Source organism: Aspergillus fumigatus, chromosome 6, assembly GCF_000002655.1.
Source record: "Aspergillus fumigatus Af293 chromosome 6, whole genome shotgun sequence".
Classification (NCBI taxonomy): domain Eukaryota; kingdom Fungi; phylum Ascomycota; class Eurotiomycetes; order Eurotiales; family Aspergillaceae; genus Aspergillus; species Aspergillus fumigatus.
The window spans coordinates 138479-164025 of NC_007199.1; the positions used below are offsets into that span (position 1 = coordinate 138479).

General features: G+C 48.2%; 9 protein-coding genes across 9 annotated transcripts; 3 read left to right on the plus strand and 6 right to left on the minus strand.

Annotated features, from left to right (window-relative positions):
* Window positions 1–222: 222 nt before the first annotated feature.
* On the minus strand, window positions 223–787 carry AFUA_6G00555 (uncharacterized protein; the record flags this gene model as incomplete). The annotated part of the gene is made up of 1 exon (XM_001481389.2): window positions 223–787. Exon 1 carries the CDS (start codon window positions 640–642, stop codon window positions 223–225), a length of 420 nt encoding a protein of 139 aa, XP_001481439.1. The 5' UTR covers window positions 643–787.
* A 478-nt stretch (window positions 788–1265) lies between these two features.
* Window positions 1266–2897, plus strand: AFUA_6G00560 (uncharacterized protein). The gene is made up of 2 exons (XM_726406.2): window positions 1266–2179; window positions 2231–2897. Exons 1-2 carry the CDS (start codon window positions 1840–1842, stop codon window positions 2599–2601), a joined length of 711 nt encoding a protein of 236 aa, XP_731499.1. The 5' UTR covers window positions 1266–1839; the 3' UTR covers window positions 2602–2897.
* Window positions 2898–3664: 767 nt separating this feature from the next.
* AFUA_6G00570 (uncharacterized protein) lies at window positions 3665–4925 on the minus strand (the record flags this gene model as incomplete). Its single annotated transcript, XM_726405.3, is given in 2 exon segments — window positions 3665–4246; window positions 4251–4925. Coding segments are annotated over 2 exon segments (1194 nt in total). The 3' UTR covers window positions 3665–3727.
* Window positions 4926–8123: 3198 nt separating this feature from the next.
* Window positions 8124–9543, plus strand: AFUA_6G00580 (ankyrin repeat protein). Its single transcript, XM_726404.2, has one exon. It carries the CDS (start codon window positions 8145–8147, stop codon window positions 9261–9263), a length of 1119 nt encoding a protein of 372 aa, XP_731497.1. The 5' UTR covers window positions 8124–8144; the 3' UTR covers window positions 9264–9543.
* A 1211-nt stretch (window positions 9544–10754) lies between these two features.
* AFUA_6G00590 (putative secreted peptide) lies at window positions 10755–11018 on the plus strand (the record flags this gene model as incomplete). The annotated part of the gene is made up of 1 exon (XM_001481390.1): window positions 10755–11018. One exon carries the CDS (start codon window positions 10755–10757, stop codon window positions 11016–11018), a length of 264 nt encoding a protein of 87 aa, XP_001481440.1.
* Window positions 11019–11926: 908 nt separating this feature from the next.
* AFUA_6G00600 (uncharacterized protein) lies at window positions 11927–12684 on the minus strand. The gene is made up of 2 exons (XM_726403.2): window positions 12419–12684; window positions 11927–12364 (listed from the first exon to the last, which is right to left on the minus strand). Exons 1-2 carry the CDS (start codon window positions 12657–12659, stop codon window positions 12012–12014), a joined length of 594 nt encoding a protein of 197 aa, XP_731496.2. The 5' UTR covers window positions 12660–12684; the 3' UTR covers window positions 11927–12011.
* Window positions 12685–15102: 2418 nt separating this feature from the next.
* AFUA_6G00610 (DUF1962 domain-containing protein) lies at window positions 15103–15776 on the minus strand. Its single transcript, XM_077804919.1, has 3 exons — window positions 15528–15776; window positions 15350–15463; window positions 15103–15283 (listed from the first exon to the last, which is right to left on the minus strand). The coding sequence occupies exons 1-2, from the start codon at window positions 15717–15719 to the stop codon at window positions 15374–15376; spliced, it is 282 nt and encodes a 93-aa protein (XP_077661055.1). The 5' UTR covers window positions 15720–15776; the 3' UTR covers window positions 15103–15283; window positions 15350–15373.
* A 6674-nt stretch (window positions 15777–22450) lies between these two features.
* AFUA_6G00620 (uncharacterized protein) lies at window positions 22451–23140 on the minus strand (the record flags this gene model as incomplete). The annotated part of the gene is made up of 1 exon (XM_726401.1): window positions 22451–23140. The coding sequence occupies one exon, from the start codon at window positions 23138–23140 to the stop codon at window positions 22451–22453; it is 690 nt and encodes a 229-aa protein (XP_731494.1).
* A 171-nt stretch (window positions 23141–23311) lies between these two features.
* Window positions 23312–25345, minus strand: AFUA_6G00630 (putative MFS transporter; the record flags this gene model as incomplete). Its single annotated transcript, XM_726400.2, has 3 exons — window positions 23312–24915; window positions 24974–25082; window positions 25136–25345. The coding sequence occupies 3 exons, from the start codon at window positions 25343–25345 to the stop codon at window positions 23675–23677; spliced, it is 1560 nt and encodes a 519-aa protein (XP_731493.1). The 3' UTR covers window positions 23312–23674.
* Window positions 25346–25547: the final 202 nt, after the last annotated feature.

Below are 25547 nucleotides of genomic sequence, written 5' to 3' on the forward strand. Positions count from 1 at the left end.
TCTGCTATCGTGGAGTGGTTCCTGCCATTCGCCATAATCAAGAAGCGCCTCGCATTACTCCGTACATGGATACAAGCGCCGAACATGAAACAAAAGAAATGCGGGCCCTGAAAAGCGAGTCCACAAGTAGTCTTGTTGTTAGGTCTTGTAAAATAACTGCTTGTCGTCGAGTCCTGGCCTGTCCAGGGTGTCCGACCGTGGGAGAGGGAGACTGCGACAGCCTCATTTGATTGACTTTGATACCACGAAAGAGATCATCAACAAGACGGCGAAAAACAGTAAGCTGCCCATAAATGTCTCGTCGCCCAGATGCAAAGCCTTCCTGGCAGTAGATATGAAGCTACCCTCGCTTGTGATGGGTTTTGCCGGGGCTGTTGAGGACACAAAATAACCGTGCGATGGGGCCCGGTGCTCTACAGAATAATGCTGTCCATGGAGCAACTCCTCAGTTCCGTCTGCCACATAGTCATCTTTCCGGAATTCGTTTGGCGGTCCGTATTGTGGTCGTCCGCCGGGTTCGTAGCTCTCGTCTTGCTCCCGCTGCCATCGTTCATAGTCGGTTTCGGGTCGCTTGCGCTTCCAAACGTGGTCGGATATGATCTGTTGTGTGGGTGAGCCTTCCACAACCTTATGTGGAGCCATCGAGTATTTTTGAGCAGTACAGACAGAAGGAGAACAGGTCTTGCTGGGAAAGCTTTCCGACGTCGAAATGATAGAAGCTTCTCAGAACATGGTCGACGGCGATCGACGATGGAGTGCTAATGATATGCTCCTCGGCGGTAATTCCCTCCAAGTCAGTGATTGCGCTAATTTGACCCTGGATCTGTTTGATCGTCCATAGCATTAGCCAGTCCGTGGCTGAGCCAGCAACTCCACAATGTGCTTACTTTCCCAATCGGCTTGCGGCTTACTATAACACGCTATGGAGATGCCAACGGCATCCAATGAATTAGTCCAGTGATATTGGACCCTTGTCAATACCAGTAAGTAGCGCCTCCTGCAATTGAACACACAGCAGTGGTGTGTGTTTTTTTTTTTTTTTTTTTTTTTTTTTTTTTTTTTTTGCGAAGCCCCTGTTTGGGCAATAGTCATGTACTGACACAGCAGATCAGGCGTCGGGCCTGTCCGTCAAGCTCGGTTCAAGGAGCCATTTTATGGACGGACTATATTCTATTGATCTTCACGGAGTAGTTCTATGAACATCATATGTCTGCGAAGGAGTTGTCATGTCCTAGATTACCAATGTCGGTCACAAGGGAAAGATGATTGTACTTCGGATCTGTGACGCCTCGTCCGGTGTGGCCTTTCGGCCCTCTTTTTTCTTGGACTGGTACAGTCGCCAACGTCTCCGCCGAGCAGGCCTAATGCAGCTATTGCCTGGATTGGCCAATGGCGATCTATTTCCTACAAATGGCGGCGCAGGGTTCACAATGAAACTAACGTGTCTGGAGTACCCGTACACCCTGTATCATAGAGACAGTTATGCTATCGCCGCATGTAGCAACGGGACTTGTTAGTGACCTCCCCGGTGCGTCCGTGGCCCAGTCATGCAGGGACACCCTTGACAACTGACCAGAAACTCGGAGGCAGACACCCTCTGATATCAGAGGTGAGCCAAGACTGAAACTTTCCAGCCTCTGGCGTATACGTAAGCTTTAGAGGACCTCTTCTCTACGTTGTGACCCAGATTCAATCGGACATTTCTATTCAGGTTGTACGATTACCCAAGCCAGCATCAGAATTGTGATTCGCACGTGCTTCGTCGAAGGTAACTGTCAATTACACAATCTGGCTCATCTTCGTCGCCTCGGTGCCGTTACTGTATTGTAGACGACAGAGATGCCCGAAGGCTATGCATCTCGCAGGAATGTATCCTGCAATACCGACGTCGAATTGGACTGCGGTAAAACATGGGGAGCGTTCCATGCATGCTGCCCGCTCGACACTTACTGTCCACCAAACCAGTCGTCAACTAAGTGTTGGAAAACACCGACGGAGCCCCAGGAGAAAAGATGCGCAAATAGCACTTGGAATCTCTACTATGCGTCCGACTTTTTCTGCTGCGACCAAAAACTAAGAGCCTTCAAGTGGGCATCAAATGGGTTTGTCGGCTGTGCAGACCCAAGCTATGCATTGGACGACGAGTTGGTTCAACTTTCTGTTGTTGCGTCTGGAACAGGTGTGTTCAGGCTTATCTCCAGTCCTTTCTTCTGATACCTGATTATTACAGTGACTCCGACATCCTCAATACCTTCGACTTCCACTCCAGGATCTTCAATGTCGACATCGGCATCGGAAAGCAGGCAGACAACCGAACCAACTCCCTCAGTCAAGTCGCCACCATCGTCGGGAACAAATGTCGGGGCCATTGCAGGCGGTGTTGTTGGAGGCGTCGCAGGAGTGGCCATCATTGCTGGATTGATTTGGTTCTTTCTGTTGCGGCGCTACCGAACGTCACAGAACAATGAATCGGCAACGCCCCTGCACGAGCTTCACGTCTCTCACCAAGATGGCCCCAAATGGGAGCCTTACCCCCAGGAGATTGGAAATAACTCGAACGAACACCATGTCGTGGAACTGCCAGCACATCCATCACGTTGAGTGCTCAGTTGTTCTCCATCTATCTCACTGTACTGAAGGCATAGGTGCTGTAGTTGGATGGTTCTGTTTACAATACCATGAATAGCAATGCGGTCAATGGCCGTGGATTGAGGATTTCACGGTCATCATGTTCTCAAGCGTGCCTCTTTCTTTCTTCTTTCTGGATCCATATGTATTCTAGCTTTGCCTAGCTTTCTTCCATGTTCGCAGCGCATTTGTTGTGGCTGTGTTATGCTGCCTTCACAGCACAATCTTACCCTCTTATACCCCCTAATCAGAGACCCTTCGGGCTACCAGTGCTCTTTGTTCATGATGTGATCCCTGTGTAAATATCTAAATAGAATATTTTAGTTAGGGCACGATGGGTTAAGTGCAATCACCCTTCTAGAGTGTCATGAAGTTGACACTCCATTCGTGACTTTGTTACCTTGATTCGAAAGAGTGAAGTTTTATATCCTGGATAATTGGGTAACTGTGAACTGTGCTCCAAAGACTGTTATAATAGAAAATCATATATGAAGTGGGACGTTAACTTTATAGTTTATGCAGATAGGCTTAGAGAGGTTGAGTACGTCTACTGATTTCCTATATTTAACCTAAAGGATCACTAAGTGCTGGCTGCAAAGGGGCCTGCTCCCCTGTTTATTCCAGTCCTCCTCTTTCCAAGTCATAAAATAATGTTTACCATAGGCCGTTAGTGTCATTCAGTGACGTTAAGCCTGCTTCATACCAGTGAGGTTGATCCTCTGTTTTAACTACCAGAAGATTTTTATACCGCACAATGGCATTTGCTTACATCTTCCACCATTTTATTCAACAAAATAGCCATGGTCAGATCTCCTGTTCAAGTGCTAAAATCTATGGAGGCAAGGGTGGCCAGTTGCCAGACTAACAGCAAAGGAGTTCTTAGAATAGAGCCACGAGTTATGTTCTTTCAAACAAGTACCATTTGCCGATAGACAGTGTACATTTCATTACTTGACATGAACGTCCCAAGCTAATTAAATGTGAACTTGAACGAAGACAAAGCGTGTAGTATATGGGGTTGTCAAACCTAAGAACATAAGGACAGAAGGATAGAAGAAGACCAAAATCAATAACGGGCAGAAGATTCAACTGGTCAGGGTCACTTCCAATGCGCCACCTTCTTATATTCCTTCTCTGGAATGTCCCTCCCAGTAATCACATCCCTGGCATGAAGGCCGGTACGGGTGACAGCTCCATCACTCGCCCTCATAACCTTCAAGTCCACATCAAAACACCCAGTGGGAACATTCTTCGAGCACAATGGCCATAGTTCTCCGGTACACATGTCGCAGAACAGGCCTTCCTTGGTCGAGACAAAATCCGGCCCCGCAGCCGAAGTGCTCTTGCACAGCTCGCTGGCTGTGTGCTCTCTATGTTCACTCACGACCACAACCTGATGATCCGCGAAGCAAACCCGGTCATTCTGTCTGGCTTTCACAGATCGCGTTTTAACGCCGTACGTCGGCGTCGAAACGCGTCCACCGGTCCACTTTTGCAGCTGCAGGATCTGCTTCGCTGTGGGCTTCTCGTTCGGACCGGGACTGCACATCACCTGTCCGGGGGTTTTGAGGGCGGCAAAGCTCGTATCGGTGCCATCCTCATTATATGTCAATGGGGGTTTAAAAAATCGGAAGGCAATTCATCTCGGTCAGGGAGGAGTACAACGAGAACCGGGGGGCGCTGGCGCACATCGTGTCACGGGAGATCTGATACTGCTGAACGCGGCCCTGGTTGGCTGTGAAATCAGTCAAATGGATGCCCGCCCCCTGGGGGAAGCTGCTTGTAGTCTTCCCAGTGTCGGGCGAGTCGATCCAAAAACATCTCGGTTTGAAGGGGTCACCGTTCTGACGCTGGACGGGGAGGTTGGAACGGTACCACGCGACGCCGCACTCCTTGGGGACGTCTCCAAAGAAGGCCCAGAATTCCTTGCTGGGCGGCGTGATGTAGATGTCCGCTATGCAGAGAGCGTCGTTGCCACTGCTGGGCACGCTGAGGTACGCCGGGGCGCGGCTGTTGTCCTTGTTGATGGGCTCAACAACGATGTCTTTGAATTTGCCATCGCCGATCTTGCCGTGGCGAGCGCCGCTTTTGAAGCCAATGCGCTCGCCGCTCTCGTCGAACAGCGCGATGCTTGGCGTATTGCCGCCAGTCCTGGCGTAGTCGCCGTCCCTGGGCAGTGACAGACCGGCGGCCACGCGGACGACTGTAGACGACCCCCGAGATTGTGGGAACAAATCGTTGGCCAAGGGAACTGCGGTTAGGGCAGTTAGGAGGAAGGCAATTGCATTTCCTGCCATGGCTGCGGTCTTGGTCGATGTTGGGAGAGGATGATGATACTTGTACCGCGAAAGATTGCACTGTGTTATGATGAAACGAGCAACAATCAATGGTTTATATAGGTCTGCGACGCTCCACCACCGATATTTTCTACAAACAGGAACACTGAGTGCAGCCTGACATCTCAAACTGTTTTACTGTGGTATGTGAACCAACAAGATATCGGGGCTAGGGAATGGAGGACCTCCCCAGGATACATATTCAATGGTTCGCACGCAATTGTTCCTATCTCATCTCTTCTGTCTGCTCAGCCAGCTACAATAGCACGTTGGAAGGTGCGCCCCAATTCAGAGCGGCGCAACTGAATCGACTGTTTATGAGCTCAGCCTTCTTTCGGGGTTCCGCCACCACTTCGGCTTGTTCTGTCGGCATCATGCCGGCCATGCTATTGGCAAAGTAGAATACTCTCCCCTAATCCCTGGGCATCATGAAACTGGCCTAAAGATTGCTACATGGTTCCTTTAGAACCATGCACCTGTGCTCATGACGAGAATAGACACCCTCTCGTCCGCATGTAGTGCCCGTCTGCAATAGATTTGTTGCCCTGTTGGGCTTTTCATTGACTTGAAAAGCGGGTTGCCTGTGTCTATGAGCATTTCCTAGAGCGGGGCCCGTGTCTGCCTTGTTGTTCGTGCACTAAAAGTCAAAAAGGACTACTGTATCAGGCAACTTAATGCTCCTTATCAATCATGGAAGACCAACAGGATCCCGTGGACTGGGGAGCATGGTAGCAGCTGCACTACTCCTCACACATTATTACAAAGTAGCATCCAAGGAAACATCTTAGAGCATTTGGATTGGAGACGCTGAAGCTGCTCTATCTCAAAGTCTCTGTTAAAACCCATGGAACCATCACACGCAGGGCTTGATGGTTTTCCTGCCTGTGCTGACTTCTTTAAATCACTTTCCAGTGGTAAATACATGGTATCTGCACTGGAACAGATCCATGCATGGTATCTCAACTACGGACTGACATATTCGTTCTCTCTGTAACTGCTGTCACTATATTTCATGCTACTACACACCTCTGCATACACAGGAGAAGCTGCTTATCAAGATGTCAAGAAGGCAGCTTGTGACATCTCCATGGGAGGTAGCTTGTCCACATAGTTTACCCCCCAGCCTGCGCAGAACAAAGGTGCGGTACTTAATAGCGCGGCCAGGCCAAGGGTAAGTAAGTAGTCAGGATTCCATCCCCTGACATTGACGTCCAACAGGCTCAAACATAATTTTTGCAAGATGACGGCCCTGTATCCTGAATGGATGATAGGTTGAGCAGAAAGACGATAGGCAAGGAACGAGCAGCTATCAGTTCAGTCCATTACAAATATAATTTCCGTTTCACAGCCTCCACGAGCTTTAAAAAAGTCTTTGAAACGGCGCTATTTAGTCTCTCCTCAGGGGCAGTTGGCTGTTCATCCAGCCTCAGCACTTAACAAACTTGAGCATGGCTCGACATGCATTCAATATTATGGACGTCTATACCAACACTACAATCCACTCAATAACCCCGCACCATGGGAAGGTAGCCAATTATACATGTGTGTTTGGCGCCAAACAATCAATTATCTTGTTAATCGCTCGTTAGCCTCGTTAAGCCTCATCAAGGGTCTAGCTTGGCCCGGGCATGCTAGCTGCAGGTCTGAGCCCCAACATAAGCACCTAGTTCCTCCCCGACGGACCCTTACGCAGGGGGTTGATCCTCGAGAAACGCTGATAGTCTAACATACAATTCTGCCTTGTCTGCGGAGAAGTAGGCTATCAATGCATGAGAATGCCAATGTGGCAGTACTCCGGAAGGTAGTATTGGTGATAGCTTTGGCACTGTTGGGTGGACGACCGGGGGTCTTAGCTAACGGTTGGTGGCGAAACTACTGTGCATACGTCCATTTAGAACTCCCACCTTCCTGAAGGTTAATTCTCTAACTTCCGATAATCCAAATGGGTATTGATTTATAAAAATTTGCTTGGGATCGTTCTGTGGATACATTGGTGATCGTACCACATGGGGCCAGCCTTTGGTAGTTTCAGAACACCAACAGCGTTGGTGTCTTCTGCGATTCCAAATCCAACATTACACGGGAGAAAATTAGGTGAAGGCTACTAAAATTATGGGCAGTAGTCAATATGTAGTAGCCTGGCAGAGCTTGCTATAGACCAGTATAATTAAGTGTTCCCTGCACATTCAAACCCCAGGATGCAAGGCAATGCATCTACATGACCTTAGTCTGTCTAGTATTGAGGTAACAAGGTAAATAGCTTTCAATGCTTTCTTGATTAGTCTCTTAGTCTTTATACCTGATGTTACCTTAATCTTCATTATCTGATGCAGAATGAGTTAGAATCAAGAGGGCGGATAACATTCTTTCTTATGAAGTGCTTTGAAGGGTAGTATTTAACGCCTGAAATATACAGGTTTATAGACCCTGCCATTTTAGATCACTTCAGATCACTTTAGATCACTTTCGATTACTTTAGATTACTTTAGGTTACTTCAGATCTTTGAGGAGCATATTGTTACCTATAGCATTTAAGTAGTGTCCATTGGCTGTCATAGAAAACAGCCCTCTCTGCCTGACCTAGTAATCCTACCTGTTAGTAATAATATTACAAGCAAGCAACCTTGAGCTAACCCGGTTTACCATCTAAATCTGCATTATGAACTGGACTATGTTTCACACTAGATGGCCTTGACAGGAATGCTCATGAACCAGTGTACTAGAACAAGGAATACCACCAACACTAATGAGAGAACTTGTCATTTTCTTTAGAGAATGAGCACCACCCCAACCTGCCTGATGACGAAATACTCAGTTTTTTTTAAAAAAAAAAACTTTCTCTCAAAAGAGGCAGTTTTTGGGGCGACAACCTGTTGGCCCCTAATATAGCACTCGGAAGGAGGAGGAAGGAAGAGATGATACCTGATGTTCAGAATAATAAGTTAAATGTCGGTCCTATTCCTGCCTCTGATGTGAGCCTTGATTAGCATCTTTCTCTAAACTTCACTCTTTCAGCACTTTATCAGTATCACCATTGCTAGTGACTCTCTAAGATCCGACAATCCCTGAGCCGCCATCGTGCTGTTGCCCTATTGCCCCGCGGGTCACATGACTCTGATGCATTTCCTCGTCCTTGTCTGTTATTTCGAAACCCTTTTCTTTTTTCTCGACAACAAAGCCATGGAGGCCTATAGTTTTTGCGCCCTTCCTTTGGAACTCATTGTGATGGTCGCGGACTATCTGGGACCTTTGGATCTCCTAAATTTGATTCAAGGCCTTCCCCACATTGCCCCCCTTCTCAATTCTTGGCATATCCAGGCCCACGATGAGAATGGGCACACCATCCTGCATCATATTGTGGAACAAAGGCTTGAATATCTCATCAAACCTCTCGCGAAATGGATCCCGCGGAGCTCAATTGCCGACAACGAAGGCTGGACGCCCCTTTTTCAGGCAGTCAGGAACAGTGATGAATCGATGACAAAAGCACTGGTTTATGCTGGTGCAGATGTATCAGCCAAGGACCATACAGGAAAAACTGCTCTTCATCTTGCCTGCTATGAGGATGCAGTTGGAATTGTCCAGATTCTCCTGGACCACGGTGCAAACCCCTCCGCGGCGGATTGCAACGGACGCACGCCCTTGCATGACGCATTTGGACGAAACACAGTTATCCTACAGAAGCTGATCAAAGCTGGCGCGGACCTTAACCCCCGACGGATGCCACGAGGCCTGGCTCCCCTTTATCTTGAAGCTTGGCTTGGCCGAGAGGATGCTGTTAGAATTCTCCTTGAGGCTGGAGCAGATCCCTCCATTCAAACAGAGACCGGGGAAACCATATTACAGAAAGCAATTGAAGGGTCCCACACTAAAGTCGTGCAGCTCTTACTTGATGCTGGGGTTGATATCAATGTGCGAGAATTCCACCATGGCGTCAATGCGATACTGACGGCTGCGTATTGGGGAGCAGATGACTGTATTCGACTGCTCCAGAGGGCTGGGGCAGATGTTTTCTCAGTGGATTACCGTGGATGTAACGCACTGCATCGGGCGGCTCTGGGGGGCAGGCTGTCGACTGTCAAGCTTCTTCTGAAAGAAGGAGTTGACAGCTCTGCAGAAGACAACCGGGGTTACACTCCACAACGATATGCAGTTGAAGGGGTTTATACACATGGAGGGTCAAGTGATATTGACTGGGAAGAACTGATTCGAATCCTAGAAGATGTGCATACTAAAAGTCCATTTTTGAGGTTTTTGAATTGGATGCGAGCCAAATGCTACTTTACAAAAAAGAGCTGAAGTTGGACCGCTCAACCAGCGACGAAGTTGATACCTAGGTATCTGGATAAGTTGACTCTCCACCACGCCTGGTCCATCAATGTACTTCCAATATCATTACACATATGCGAATGCCATCACGCTTCCCATCTTATGGAGTCCACCAGCTGGAGGACCTATAACTGCAGACGAAGCCTCAGCTCTAGAATAAACATAACTAAGTATGCAGATGGATAGAGAGCCAGTCTATCTCCTTTGGAAGGGCACAAAAACAAGCTCCCCAGCGTTAAGCAGGTCGCAAGAGAGCGAATGAGTCTTCCAGGAGGTTCAGGTCAGTCTGGTTGCCATTGCAGTCCTAGCAGCCTAGTCAGGTAGCACCACTCATCGGGCTCCACCTCCTACTTCTATCTCCGCCATCTCCGGACATTCATTCCATTTGGACACTATTCCTAAATAACACCGGTCAGATTCTCTTGAACTAGGGCCTACCTACCCATTAAACCAAGCTATTAGAGGAAGCTTTGTACAATGGTATCGATCCGCTCATCTCGAATTTCCCAGGCATAGTCCGAACCGCAAACCACAATGCTGCTTGCGCAGCCGTCTCGTCAAGCATTTCCCATCACGGTCAGATACGACGTCTCGCAAGGATAAACTCTCCAGCGATGAAAAAGACTCAACAGCTTTACAGAGTACGGATCCCATTTTAAGATAACGATCGCCACTTTGCGCCGAACTTCATTATGATGAGTCAGCTATCCATGGTTGACCACGTTGAACTCAAGGACTCTATGATTGGGAAATGCCTGGTGAGAGATCATCCACATGGAGATGACGACGACTGCCGATGGTGAGTCCAGCTCTTAACTCTAATTTGGGTCGACTGGGGACCCTTTGGGATATTATCTGGTACTTTCCCAGCATAAGTAATGACCAATTTTAGGGTTCGGCAATCAAGTACTGGAATGGCGGTCTCTAAGGACAGGCAAGCATCCAGCTGGCAATTTGGTACAAACCTTGCTGTTGCTCAGTGCCCTGAAGAGTGGAGTATTAATGATTGTTCTTTGTGGAGCCGGTATGAGTGCATCGAGGCAAGTTTGGTTCTTAATTGCATCAGCCCTGGTAAGGTCTGGGCTCTCACCTTTGTTGCTGATTGTTATTCCATTCGACCTATTGTCTATATGCTACTGCCCTCCGCCAGTAATGACAAAGTAAGCAGACTTCAAAAGGAAGGTCAAGTCTGGTCGTTGAGAATTGGATCGGCCAGCCCTTGCACTGTCCCACATTTGACCTAAATGGCGATCATCTTGTTGCACACAGTGGGTCAATTAAGACTTGAGGTCTTCGGCATTTCTGGTTCGAGTGCAAGTGGAGAGAACGACGGCAGCTCCAACTATCCCAGACCGATATAAATTTCACTACAGCACCATCCCCGCTTGTAAACGTGCCCATTATCATCCTTGTCAACTCGTTTGTCTCTTGAGTGTCAGCTATATCTACCCTGTCATCAAAATGAAGTTTAGCATCATTGCTCTCACTTTCATCGGCTCTGCCTTGGCCGCCCCTGGTGCCTCTATTCCCACTCCTTCTACTCCGGCGGCTCCTTCTTGTGCGGCATCTTCCAGCCATATAGCCTCATCCACTGCCAGTCCTTCGGCTTCTCCCATCTTTCAGCCAGGCTGCGACATTGAGCACGTAGGCAACAACGGCAAGCATCTCGGATGGTGCAAGAAGGCCAGGCACTACGGCATGTACAACAACGGAACAAGCATCTAGACCTATCAGGTGGTAGGACCCGAAAGTTGACAATATCAATGCTCACATTAGTGAAACGACGCCTCCAGTTGCTTCTGTATATCGGTGATGGCAGAGTTCTCGGATGGCATCAATACTGGGAGCCTCTTTGAAATGGAACGCCGTGTGTTGTTTGTTACTGGGGAGATTTCCTCTGCTCTGTTGGATGTCATTCCCTGTACTTCAGTCTGCTTGCGGTATATGTACGGGTATCCCCGTGAGTTTCGGGCCATCAAAGCCTTGCAATCTGGTCCTAGATGTTCATATAAACCAAATAACTGAAATTGGTTCTACGTACGATCGATGTCAGTGGGTAGTGACAAGGAGCAATAGTTGCTGTAGTCTGTGCGGCTAGATTGAATTTTCTCTTATTGCGATGATTACGTTCCCTAGATGTGTAAAGGATGAAGAGTCGCTGATATTATATTAGAACCGTGCATTCTATAAGCTAGTGGAGGGACTGTCTTTGCTGTACGCCGCGCAAGTTGAAGATCAAGGCAGTCGCTCAGGCAATGCCAGTCTATGCCGCAGTTAGAAATTTGAAATCTGAATCTTACTTGCTTACAGTCTCGGCATTACCATCGCTTTTCAATAATCTATGAGTTTACATCCTTCCTCTCCGAGCTAACTACGGATATAGCTCGGGAACAATACGATACTCCAGAAAGTAAAATTGATCACTTAAACTAGCAAAGTGGAAGGTGAACAGCAATGATACTTCCATGTCGCAGAAGTAACATCAGCTTTGGTGTAGGGGTTTTGGTGTAAAATTTTGGATGCCCCAATCTCCTGCTCTCATTATATGCTTCAACCAGAAGAAGCGCATCAACTGCCAAAAGATCGAGACCTCGGGGGACCAACTAGCAAATTCCAAGACAAGTTACGTATTCCTTGATTTCGGTCCTTGATCAGTGCTTGTGTCAGGTCGAACTGGCAGACGGCAAGGCACTAGATAACCTCCCCTCGACAAAGCAACTAGTACACCAAAGTCTCCTCATCTTTGGCTCCCGCATCCCTCCATTTCTTAAGCACCTGCTTCATATCCGCCGCGACCTTCTGAGCATAGTCAGGCCCAGGGCCCCCGGCAGGCACATCCGCTGGGTTCCCCCTCACCCAAGCAACAGGTTCTTTAGCAACACCCGCGAACTTCTCCTTCAGCTCTTCGACCTGCTGAGGCTCATAGCCGCGACCGAAGATCACCGCGCGAGGAGGCCGGCTGTAATCGTGGGTTCCGAGTTCATTAGAGTACCGAGACTGAGGATCGCGACCTGCAAGTAGATGCGGGAGCTCAGCCTCTGCGGCCTCAACTGACTGGATGAAGTGGATGACTGAGGAGCATTAACATTGTGCTTTTGTTTATTTCGGGAATGTATATCAGGAACCTTCATATTCAGGCAGCAGGTGTTGGGAGACTAATTTCCCGGTCGCGGTCGATCTGCCACAGGCAACTATTGGCGTCGGCTGAGTGAATGAAGACATGTTGCGAGAGAGCTGGACGCTGCGGATGACGGTATTTCGGAGCATTGGAGATAGAGAATTAGGGAGTAAGCACAGGTCAATAAGTCGATTTATATTCCTCGGTGCGGGGCGCCTGATCTTGATGGTGATGGTCAGACGGAGCATGAGAGACTGTTATCTCCGACACCAGCCAGCCGATTTCAATGCTCAATGAGAGATGGATTTGTCAACCCAGTTGCCCAGACACTAAAGCAGTGGGGTAGCAGTAGATCTAACAGCTTAGTATTATTTTGAAGTACACTCTAATCTAGGAGATACGTAGGTAGAATAGAGAGTGCCTATATAGTCACTTTAGAAATAATAGCAAATGTCTCCTGCGACGATTCGCGGGGCGCCAGAAACAGCCTGCTTACTACTTTTTGTCTTTTACAGCTGCTTCCTCCTGAATATTGATACCCCAGCTTCAGCTGACTGCTGACATTTCGCCAGCTGATAAATGACCTTTCCTGTTGTAACTGCCGCCTTTGCCTGATACTCATGGACAAGAATAAAAGCAGTGCATTAACCACGGCTTGTTCTCCCGATGTCAGACCAGCATGAAGGGATCACTGATTTTACCTCCTGGTATACGTAAATCTCTAAAAGCACTTAGACTATGCTCTGGAGATTTCCACCAGTCTCTCCTATTAAGCAATATTTTACCACAAAGTTTGCGCAGACGTCCTCCTCTTTCAATACACAACAGTCTACCAGTACTTCGCAGAATGAGCTCGGTCAACACATAAGAGTCATGCGCCAAATTTTTCCAATACACCAGCAGTCGCTGGCTGTGGGATGAAGAACAACAACTTCGCGACCAATATACCCCTTTCAATGTACCAGAACTCCAGAAGGCCGCCGCGTACAGCATTAGAGCAAAAGAGTGCATTAAGATAACAAAACTAGCTGAAGGTTCCTTCAACAAGACTTTCAAACTCAGTATAGATAATGGTCTAAATGTTATTACAAGAATTCCGCACCCTATCACAGGGCCTGAATACTACATAACAGCATCCAAAGTTGCAACAATAGAGTTTGTAGGAACGCCCCAATCACCATCCAATTAAGTGATCCCTGACATAAGATATAGGCTCGCAGTATTCTGGAAATCCCCATTCCAAAGGTTTATGCATGGAACACAGACTAGAATCATTCCAGTTAGGTCCGAATTCATTATTATGGAAGAAGCGGTAGGGACAAACTTGGACGAATCGCTATCATGAAAGACCTCGTTTCATTAGAGAAAAAAATGCTTTCAGTATCGCTCAACAGGTATGGAGTTCTATCAGCTTTGAGCAAACACGGTGATGTTAACCAGACTTAGATATAGAAATCTATATTTTGCCAATAAAGCTATTCAAGGCGCTGCTGCTGCAGATATCATAGGCAATATGCCAGAGGAAAGCAAAAAGGCTGTTATATGCCACTTCATTATCAGCCCAGTTATGGAACGTGGCTACTAGAACAAGGAGCGCGCAATGATGAGATTAGATCAAGGCCCTTGTAAGTTGGCTATTCTCTTTTACTTCCTACTATTCTGACACTTATAAAGGGGAAAGACCACAGCAATACGCTATTTCTCTTGCTTGTCGGGAGATAGAATAAATCAAACAATATGCCACCCCACGCCCAGATAGTGACCCATTAATGTCTTCTGCGTCGCGAAATTCCCCAGAATATCACATTTCATTGCTTTAGAAGTACCTAAAAGTTGCTAAATTTCTTCTTCCAGAAGACCCTGCTCTTGTGGCTCCTCACACTTAGCATACAGATCTTCACCCAGGGAACTTATTCGTCAGCAATGGCCGCATTTCATGTATGATAGACTAGCAGGGAATCTGGGCGGCACCTTTACTATTAAGGGCGCGCCACCCACACCTCATTAATTACCAAGGGGACATCATCCTGAAGCCTCTGGCAAACTTTAACAATCTTGATACAGAAGAGAAGAAAATAATCAGGGAAAAGATGAGCAAGTCAATTGTCATCTATCTTTATGAAAAGCAGATTGCCAAGGAAGTGCCTCTTCTAAACAGAGTCCTCCATCTCAACCATAGTCAAACGCGATGCGACCCTATACAGTTCATTGGTGACACTTGGGACGATGATATCATACCTTTAAGGGAGTCCCTAATTCAATTGGAAAGGCAAGTACAAGTACCATGCCGTAGAGTCTTTATTAAGCAGCGGTCTAACTACACATGAGGAAGAGAGCGAAGGATGGAATGATGTCCAAGAGTTCTGGAACTCTGTGGCTAACATCGTTACCAGAGAGGGCTGGACACCTAACCATCTCTATAATAATGCTATTACTCTTTTCGCAGAATTGCGGAATACTGGATTGAAAACCATGTCTGGGAAGGAGAGAGAGGACTTTAAAAAGCAGACCCAGTGGGTAGAGAAAGCGTAAAGGGCCAATCACCTAGTTTAACTCGATGAACTGCTTCCCCAAGGATAAATTCTCTACCTTTAGCTAATGCTCCTACCAATGAAATATGACTTTCACAAGGGCTGTGTGATTTGATTGAATAGCCTGAGTTGCGGCAAGCCGCTTGCCGTAACTAGTGGTCAAAGATGTCGAGTGGCTAGTCTACCAGGAGTGTATGGACTTGTATAACTTGTTCAGAACTAATGAGCGACGAGTACGCCATTGGCTAACGGAGTACAAATATGTATTTCATGGAGAAGCCAGCAAGTTGGTCGATGTTGAATCCTTCCAACAATACCTCACCCCCCTTTCCACACTGGATCTTTGCAACGCGGTAACATATCAGTGGCGTTGGCCCAATAATTCGTGTGGTACATTGGGCACTTACCATTCCAGCTCCATTGGAATCACTCTAGCACCTGGCTGCGCCATCATTGGTACCGTGGCAGGTGGAAGCATGGCAGTCTTGGATCTCAGTCCATCTACCATTCCGGCACTCAACCTTTTTAAACGAATAACCGTGAGCAAAGCTGGTCTCATCCTCCAACTGGGACGGATTCACATACCACACCAGTCCTGTCGCAGCCGCAGAAATGCCTATCTCCGTTCGAGGCCTTGCAAGGACTGTTCGTACGCCTTTGGTCACCGCCATAGCCAGATCCGCAGGTGTCCTGAATCTGGAACTCGTCTCGAGGAACTGTGGACGCACTGACGGCAGTGGCCGCAATGAGAGTGCAGAGGAGAGCTGTGAACTTCATGATGAAAGAGTTATGAAAAAGTTATTGTATATTGAAATGAGGTGTTTTGATTGAAGTTGATTGCGAGGAAGGCTTTGGTTGTCCAGGAGTAATGAGTTTCTGGAGGAAACATGGAGGTATTTATACCTCTTCGAAGCAAAGGTCAAGTCATCGTCCCAGTTCAGTTACCTAAGAGCTAACCAGGATATTGATTACTCCGTCTCCTGAAGAGACTGTATAGCCTCACCGTTGTATGGCTGCCATGCTCCAGCCTGCAAAAGCACAGAGAAGGACAAAGTCGAGGTGAGGAGATTTGTGGAGATGAATGCAGTCAGCTTTGTAGAGGCCTGTTTGATCACCAACAGCCCGAGCTATCTTAGCATTTTCGTGGATTGACAACCGACAGACGCTACAGCAAGTGCAAGGATCAGAGTAAGCCTACGGAATGGGGTGTCAAGTACAGGACTATAATAGGGCCAACGAAAAAGGTAACATTAACCAATGGTTTGGCCAGCATGGTCTCGTTATACAGTCTTTTTGACCCCTGTCTGGTATTATATCTGTTGGTCTGGCTTCAGGTCCATCTCTTCTAATATGTGGGTTGTCTCACTCACAGGATACCAACTGCTTTTGAAGCGCACATTGGATGAACCGCTGTCTTTCACTGACAATCAAGCCTAGAAAGAGGAGCCAGACAGCTTCCTGCTAGAGAACTGTTCCAACTGATTTATTTGAAGACTTGTCATTCTAGACATAGATCCTTAAATTGAATGCAGTACTCCAGAGTAGTGATCCACACGTTATAAGGTGTCCATGATAGCTTTCTGTTTGTTGGAATCTCTTATTAGATCTTGCAAGGCATGTGGACGAGCCCGCAGTAATGTAAACGCCACGAGTCATGTCATGTTCAGTGTATTGCGCACTATGCTTGTAGCAAGACATAGCCCAAGCTGCCTCCTGCGCGTCTGACTTGACTAAGACGTCGCCGCAAGACAAGGTACTCGGAGATTTGACAGATGTGGAATATAAGACCATCGATCAGGAAAGTGGCCCCGTTAGCATGCGGGAGTTGTTTTTCTTCTTGTTGTACCCTTGTCTCCTTCTCTAGGGATTCACCAACCTGGAAGGTCATGGATAGTACGGAGTAAAGACACTAGGATACGCACAAATCCTTTTCCTCGGACATTACTATGCAATTTACAGAGTTACCTTACCTCCACCACAGCTTCTTCCATGTTACGTCCCTGGCTAAAGACGATTCCTTAATCTGCTTGAAGTAAAGTATGGAGTAAAAAAGGTATTGGAGAACTGCCGATAGCCCAGGTTAGTTCGATAAAGGGCCTTAATCATGATACTAATTCCTGGTTTCATTGAATTGTACACATATGAAAACAACCTCCTGTGAAACTTACAGATCCTATGGTAGCCAAGTCTGCCAATGCAGGGTTCTCCCAACCCTAACTCCTAGCCCATACTCGGTGGCGAAGACATTTGTCCTCCATTGTATGTTTGTGACATAGCCCTGCTTGGCAGCTGGTCTTCGCATGGACGGACCCAAGGATGGAGAGTAATCCTCCAATGTGGACCAACTTCTTAGAATCGTTAATAATAAAAGATATGAAGGTTATATCCGCCGCCTCCCGCACCCATTCCTGTTTGATAGATAGTGCCTTGAGCTGACTAGGTTAACCCCAGCTCTTGGCGGGGGCTTAGGACCGGGCTAATAGCTAAATTATATGCGTTCCGAGGGTCAGTAGAGGATGAGTATTGTGACTAGTCAGTTGTGTGAAGCACAAATAAAAGCCATACGTCATGCACCTTCTGCCTGAACCTATCCCAGAATCACGGGATAACAGGGGTCCAGCGAAGTTTTGTCGGAGGATTTCAAAAAAATAATTTCAAAGCAGTGAGCACCCTGACTAGCGCCACGGGGTGGCTCTGATCAAGCTAACAGCGGGGCCGCGCTTAAAGCAAGCGTCCCCATGAGCACTAGCCTGAGCTGCCTACAACATAGGTTACATTGGAAGAACCTCGCTAACGGATGCCTCGATATGTCAGGTACTTCGATTAGGTTCCGCCAACGCCGTTTTGAGGCTCAGAATCTAGCTATACGGTGTCCTTCAGATAAGAGAGGCCGGCACAAATACTTCTTAAACTTCGCCTTCTTATTCAGTTGATGTCGAGAAAGCCAACTAGTGCTTACGGGAGGACCTTGCGTTTGGGATTTACAAATATGCCTTTCTGATTTAACTGAAATGTGGAGGAGCAGGAAAAGCAAGCCATGTTCTTATATACCAGAAAAGATCACAGAGGTAGCGAAAGTCCGCTGATGGCGAGGCTGTCAAGTGGTTGCGCCATCAGATAATTGCTGTTCTAGGTTAGGCAGTTACGATGTAGAGCGTGGGGTTTAGTCATTGGTTGGCATGTTTGGAATGAGTGACGCTCAACTGGGATATTGCAGTATTCCTTGTCCCTGAAGGAGTCTTACTGCGGCTCTAGCAACGAATAGACATCCAGAAGACGTAACGTTATCCACATAAAGAGAGGATACATGCGGAGAAGGCTGCAGTCTTAAATCCTTCACTGCCAATTTGAGGAGACCAAGTCTTCCCCATGTGTAGAAACTTCCTAATTCCGGAGGACCCTTTGGGTGTCGGTTGTCATTGGGTATATAATTAATCAATAAAGAAAAAAGAGGCAAGGTCTGCTCAAATGGTCTATACATTCTCACATCATGCAATAACATGGCTTCACTGTCCAGCAGTCAAATCACCTTGTTTTCAACTGCATATTGTTGTGAGCAACACGTCATTCTTCATTTGTCCCGGGCTGCCCCAGAAAGTGAAACTCACCCCCTCGGCGACGCCGTTTTCGAAGTACCTTGGCTGATTGTATGATGATTATTGTGAAAATGACCGATAGAATAATGCTGCATAGTATCGAGTAACTTGTGACACCACTCGGCCTAGAGTTTGATGGGAGTTTGCCTTTCCCATTGTCAATGGGGTCATTGACACGTTCGACCGGTGGTCCGTATATTGGCTGATCCCCTGGCTCGTAGCGCTCATCTTGTCCGCGAAGCCATCGTTCGTAGTCGGTTTCGGGTCTCGAGAATTTCTTCGGCTTTGGTGAGGCCATCTGTTTCGAAAATCGGTGCGTGTCCGAAAGACTACCTAGTAGTGAGCACAGTGATGGGCGTATAGGGAAGATTTTGATTCTTACCCTCGACAACAAGCAATTTCGGTGTGTTCCTAGATCTAGAAGGACTTCTGCCAAAGAACCTTGAAGTCGAAGGTGTGGGTTTTCTGTCCTGGGAGCTAAGCTGGCCCCTCTCCGAAGAGGACCAGATCCCTGTACGTGATGACGCTGGACCCGCAGCCCAATAATTTCCGTCATTTACAATTCTCATTTATCCTCGGTTATCAAAGATACAGAATTGACAGAGGAGCCTCTCAAGTGAGCGTTACCCACAAATGGGAGTTGCCGAGTCCCAGTACCGTTTCGGAATGCAGTGCTTTCAGCAGTTTCTAACAAAGTTCGTCCAAGGCGCAGCCCGTGAGATTGAGTCGACCGTGACCATCACCATCAAAATCTCTGGTGAGATGTTTTATGTCATTGGATATGTTTCACTGAGGTATAACCTTCTTGTCATCCGGGTTGCAAACGCACACATGACACAGCACAACAGGTTGCTTAGCATTATTTCATCTGGAAATTGATGCTCTATTGGTAGGTCTTGCTCAGGTTACCTAGTAATAGTCAGCATGCTGAGTCTTTCCTTAGCAAGCTGACAGGGTATCATAGTGACCGTACCAGAAGCTAAGATAGATGAAGAGCCAGTTAGATCGGCTTCCTGTGTCTTCCTACCACCCTTGCAGCTAGTCTTAACATGGACCAGCAACCGCAAATGAATCATACGTAGACATCAGCATTATTGTGCATAGGCACCTTGGACGCAGACAATTTCACTCTTCCAGGCCATAAAGAGCAGTTTCTGACAAAATGCTCATCAGAAGTTGTGGTCTTCAGCCTGCTGATTACCCAGAGGGAAACACTGGCCCTGCCTCGTGTATGGTTGCGTCCAGACTATAGACAAGTCTTCAGGCACAACGATGAAGAGCTTTCGTGCCGTCAGGTGCTGCACTGGTGGACACCAGACAACCTACAGCCCAGTTTATATGCCATACTGTACATAAGCTCTGCATACTCTATGATGGGAGATACAGACGCAGCATGGCTGTGCGCAGATGCAGCCAAACTGGTGGCTGCTGCGGTGTCAGATCTACTGAGTAGACAGGCATCCCTGGCTCTGGTGAGAACATCTGTCTGTCTGTCTTGGGCGGAAAGCATAGGCTCCAGCGTTTGGGTCTTCATTTAAAAGCCTTCAGACGGGTTAGTCCCCGAAAACACGTCCACTGGCCTACACTGTACATAGACATGACCAGCAGCGCTGGGTGTTTGGGTTCTGGGAATCGCTGGGTTATTCACCCAGTTTGGACGCTGTTGAGTAATTTGATTTTTGGAAGTACTCTAGGAACGGTTCACGCTTCCTGAAATTGATTTGAGGCCGAAAAATGACAAGCTAATATAATGACTTTAAAAGGCCTTGATCTATTGTATTTGTGCAAGCGGTAGTCATTCATACACTTGCCAGATCCACCCCCTTTGTCAAACACCGCCACCACCGCAAAATATTTCTTCTACCTCTTTAACCAAGGCTCATCTAAGTTTCAACATAAGTACATCCAGAATGACCAGCAAGTATTTATTTATGTGACAAGACTGATAACTAATGTTGCAAGATGAATTAGGAGGATTCAACCAATGCAAACAAGGAACCTGCCTACATGCGCGCGTGGCCCGCTAGGGAGAAGGATAATACTACTCTGCCTCTGGTAATGACTTGCCACGTATAGTTGTTATGTTGTATGCTAGAGGGACTAGTCGAGCTATAGGCCATCCAGGTTTTGGCTACCTACAGGCTACTAGGCACAGAAGGTAGAACAAGTGGAAGAAAGAAGCTAGAAGTTATGGAAACAGGAGCAGGATGAGAAAGAGAGGAGAGCTGGTAAGGCAGGAGGCTCAGGCTGCTCAGATTTCCATCAGGATCTTACCTCAAGTTAGCAGCTGTATCTTTCTGACCTATGCCTCTTAAATGCCTGCAGGTTTAGCTTCAACATCAATACTGTACTATTTACAAGCACCCATGCAGATTTCTGGGAGCTAGCAAACCTTCCATACGATGTTCCAATACTGCAGCGGCTAGATAGGCCGCACCTACAGAGAAGAAGAATGGCTTTGCATATTCACTAGAGAATATCATGGCTTTGGAGAAGTGTGTAATGGAAGCGGCCCTAAAAGGGACTCTCCATGCGTAGTAAAGCACCAGAAAGAAACGCCCTACAAGGAATTAAGAATATCTGGATTTCAAGTATGTCTCATATCTTTTCCTGTCAAGTTTCCGTAATTTCCATTAAATTCTGGACAGGCTGTGACACTGTTCTGTCGGATATATTGATATATATATATTATATCTCTCTCTCAGCCCAAAAGGTCTCCAGACAAATGACTCTAAGTCACGGCATACGTTCATCTGAACTGCTGGCATGTACTCTGACTGATGATAAGAAGGCTAGTTGCACGTCAGTGATTGAAATATCTGCTGACATTGACATATATAAGGCTGGATGGGTTCTTACAATTTGATATAGTTGTAGACAAGTCAGAGCACAAGCCAACTTCATATATTGTAGTAGGTCCGACCAGCCCATATAACTAAACAGCACAGCAACATCATCGCTCGAATTCAATGAATTCAATCCATGCAATGCATCTGACACAGGAACATCTTCAAGTACGCCGAGGTAACAGAGCAAAGGATCGTCCAAGGCCGTGCCGTCCACCTTCCGGTATCCTCTTTCATCGCGCTTCGACAGCCCTCGTCGAAAGGTGTATTAAAGCGCTAGGCCCTTGCAGCAACCAGGGAAACTGGTGCTTTCTTAGCGACGGCCATGCCCCCGATGTTCGGCGACCCACTTGAAGATCATTCGAGTGTGTTGTGGCTCTTGCACCTTGTTATGACATGGGCCAAAAAAACGCGGCATCTTTCCTTATGCAGACCTCGCTGACAGCCTTCGGCTACAATAGTCAGCGCTTGGAGATCACTCAGGGTCTCTACGAGAGGCGCAAAAACGCTCGAACCCCAGCGAATGTAGACGAATAGCATCGCACACGTTGCACAGTCTTGTGATCGCCACCTTGGAGTATTTGCTTCGGAGGCATTGTTATTGCAAAGGTTTTAGTGTAGGTCCCATCTCATGTGTCCTATCTGTCACTGGTGTAAGGTCGTTGATGTGCAAGGGCAACTTCCGCAGGATAAAGTAGCTGGCTACTTTATGTTTCAAACCATGTAGAGACACCGCCAACTGAGATATACTTGAGCTTAGTATGCGCGGCATTACATTCGAATACACGCATGAGTTGTAAGCGCGACCCAACCAACCTATCACGGTGCTAGTTGGGATATCTTTGCCAGCAATCGTAGCATTTCTGAGTGGGCACAAGACATTCGTTGGAATACACGTATTATTCAATTATCGCATAGCTAGCCTTGCAGGTCTTATAAATGTACATTGCCTAGCAGAACAAGAACAGACCACCAATGTTATATATAGGGACAATCTGGTATAATATCCAATGTCGGTCAAGAATCGTACACCACAGACCGACGTCATCTCCACCTCGCATCCTTCTTACAGGGCAAGAGCGAGAGCCAGCAGACCAGCTGCACCGGCAAAGCTGACGGCCACGGCGCCGGTGGGAGCAGCGTTCGGGGTCGAGGTCGGGGTCGAGGTTGAGGTCGGGGCCGCACCTGAAGAGCCCGAGGACGTGGTCTGGCTGTTGCCAGAAGCAGTCTCCGAAGAAGACGAAGCAGAAGAAGTAGTAACGGCAGGAGTGGACGCAGAACCGGCAGGGGTAGCGGTGGCAACATCACCGCCGAGCTCAGCAATGGCAGCGCTAGTAGCCCAGGCCTTGACGCTGTCGGGTAGGTTGTTGTACCAGTCTGGGATCTGTCCTTGCTCGATCTGCTGGAACATGCTAGCGGCCTGGGTAGGGTTGGCAAGGGCCGAAACGACAGAGGGGGGAATAGCCGTCATGAGGACGCCGAGGACAGAGGTGGGAATGGAGCCCATCAGAGCGTTCAGGTCGCCAGCCTGAGGGGCCGGAGCAGGATTGGCCACGGCCAGGGCGGCGAAAAGGAGGGTAGCGAGCGCCTTGAATTGCATGGTGGCTGTATAGATAGACAGCGAGCGGAACGGATGGGAACGAACGACGGTAGAGATTGAGAAACGCGACGAATATAACAACAACACGGTGGAGAGATAGTCTGCTTTATGAATTATTTCTGGGGAAGCACCTGGACCCTGGACACTGAGGCTCATGAAGCTGAATAATATGATCCATCCTCTGAATTACCCCTTTTCCGAAGTTTAATCACCCGTTCTAGCGTGATGTCCCTCCAATAACGTCTGCCGTTCCTGAGTCGCGCAGTCTAGATCCCGCACTGTCTGGGGCCAGCCGTGGCTTTGCACACTTTCGTTACCACTAGCGTCGAACCTGCTGCTATTTGTCCAATCAAAGGTGGCGGATCTCGATTTATGAACTTAACAGAATGCGGACATAGTCGTGATTGGTCGTTATGAGAGAAATAATGGGTCCTGTGAAATTGTACAGGACCCCAGGGTTTTAGAGGAGCAGAAGGTGAGGTGATCTTTCAGCATTCCTCCTCACTGTAAGATACGGACGACAGTAGTAGATGGGATAGGTATCAGAGACAAGCATCCCACATTTTCAGGAATCAGGTGGAGGGCTTGCAAACTGTCTGGCAGAACGGAGAAATGATGTGCGCCAGCTTTGAACCCATTTTACGCTGTAAACCGTCGTTGCGGGTCATCATCGAATGCGTCTATATACAGCTAGTAGACATATCTGAACGCCTTATTCTGGCGATCGGTCAAACCGGCCCACTTGGTGTCATCCGGTGCCTGATCCTCCTGCTGCCCCTGTGCAGCACGGTCCCTGCGCTTGTTCTCCCACACATAGTAGAGGAAGAGGACGAACGAAAGCACGGCTGCCGCCGCCTGCGTCGCGAGGACTGCAATCTTAGCCGGGCGATATTCCGGCGCATCTCGCGCCTGGAACGTCTGAGGGCCGATGATGTTTCCGACCGAGAAGGAGCCGGCCACGAGCGCACTGGCAAACGCACGCTTGGTATGGCCCGCGCAGTTGGCCGCCGTCCACTGATACAGGATCGGGAGAGTGGCGACGATGGCATTGACGAGGTAAATCCCAATGAGAACACCTGCTTTGTTGTGCTTGGGGAGGAAGGAAAGCAGACCGCCACCGAGGATGCCGGGGAGGGTGGAGGCGATCAGCCAGGCCCAGCGATGGGAGACTCGGCGGATCCCAAAGCCGACGAGGAGAGTGAAGAAGATGCTCACAATGCCCGAGGGCATATTGAGCAGCGCTGCGTGGGGGCCCGAGAAGCCGAATCCGGCAATCAAGGTTGCCGAGTACGAGGTCACCACTCCACTGGAGACGGAGATCTGCGCGATACTGGTGTCAGTGATCGGGAAATTGGCGGGGCCAATCGGACAAGCGAGCATACATACCAGCATGGTGATTATCGTGATGAACCACAGTTGAATGTCGCATACAGCCTCCCAGATCTGTTTTATGTTAAAGTCACTGCTCCACACCCCGGTCTGGTTGACGCTGACGTGGTTCAAAAGGGCGACCTTCTCGCGGTCGGTCAACCACTTTGCCTTCATCGGCGTGTCGGGCAAGAAGAAGAAGGTCAGTGCGCCAGTAATGGACGTGATCAGCCCGAGAACAAGGAACATGACGCGCCAGCCTTGGAAGGATGGATTCTTGACATGCTGGAAGCCAAAGGAGATCAGACCACCCAGGATCTGTGCCACCCCCAGACCGACATACCACAGCGTGAATCGGGGCGCCGCTTCGCTTTTGGTGTAGTACTGACTGCTCAGCAACATCAGAGAAGGACCAACCGTCGCCTCAAAGATGCCGAGGAAGATGCGAGCGACCAGAAGAGTGGGATAGTCACGGGTGCCCGCACCGGCCGCCGCAGCAACCCCCCAGAGAAAGACATTTGCTCCGAGCCATTTGGCTGGAGGAGTCTTTTGCAGAAGAATTACTGGAGAACGTCGCGGAGATGAGTAGGATGCAAACATCGTCGGATGCATGAAACGTACCGAGGGGAGCCTCTGCGATCAAGTAGGCAATGAAGAACCAAGTCGCCGCATTGGAAAAATCGTTGCCAACTAATTTGAGGTCCTTCCTGATCCCCATCACAGCGGCATACTGCCCGAATCATCAGAGGAAAGCCTTTGTGCACAGGGCAGAGAGTGGCGTACATTGAGCATCACCTTGTCGAGGAACTGCAGAACATAGCAGCAAAACATGAAGGGGATAATGCGATAGTCGATCTTGCGTCGGAGGGCTGCAAGATCGACCGTCGCCTCATCCTGGACATTGGCATGTTCATCCAAATAATCCAAGGCATCATCGCGTCGTTCATGGACGGGATGGGCGTCTATATCTACATCGGACCTTTTCTCGGCCATTTTTGATCAGGGAAAGGCGACGGAGGACAGAGAAAGGATGAAAAGAAGAAAAGAAGAACCGGGGAAAAAAAAAAAAAAAAAAGCAGCAGGTCAGAAGTGAAACGAGGCGTGCAAGATTGTACAAGGGATAAACGGGAGGGATGCAGGTCACAATGCTGATCAGCTACTACCGTACGCAAGGTAGTATTGAAGATGATCCCGA

What these genes read in the sequence shown, in the direction of transcription:
- AFUA_6G00560 (XM_726406.2), top strand. Translation starts at nt 1,840, where the DNA reads ATGCCCGAAGGCTATGCATCTCGCAGGAATGTATCCTGCAATACCGAC. An exon ending in TGTTGTTGCGTCTGGAACAG is followed by an intron (nt 2,180 to 2,230) that starts GTGTGTTCAGGC and finishes TGATTATTACAG; the next exon opens with TGACTCCGACATCCTCAATA.
- AFUA_6G00580 (XM_726404.2), top strand. Translation starts at nt 8,145, where the DNA reads ATGGAGGCCTATAGTTTTTGCGCCCTTCCTTTGGAACTCATTGTGATG.
- AFUA_6G00600 (XM_726403.2), bottom strand. Translation starts at nt 12,659, where the DNA reads ATGCTCCGTCTGACCATCACCATCAAGATCAGGCGCCCCGCACCGAGG. An exon ending in CCTGCTGCCTGAATATGAAG is followed by an intron (nt 12,365 to 12,418) that starts GTTCCTGATATA and finishes AATGCTCCTCAG; the next exon opens with TCATCCACTTCATCCAGTCA.
- AFUA_6G00610 (XM_077804919.1), bottom strand. Translation starts at nt 15,719, where the DNA reads ATGAAGTTCACAGCTCTCCTCTGCACTCTCATTGCGGCCACTGCCGTC. An exon ending in GCTGCGACAGGACTGGTGTG is followed by an intron (nt 15,464 to 15,527) that starts GTATGTGAATCC and finishes TCGTTTAAAAAG; the next exon opens with GTTGAGTGCCGGAATGGTAG.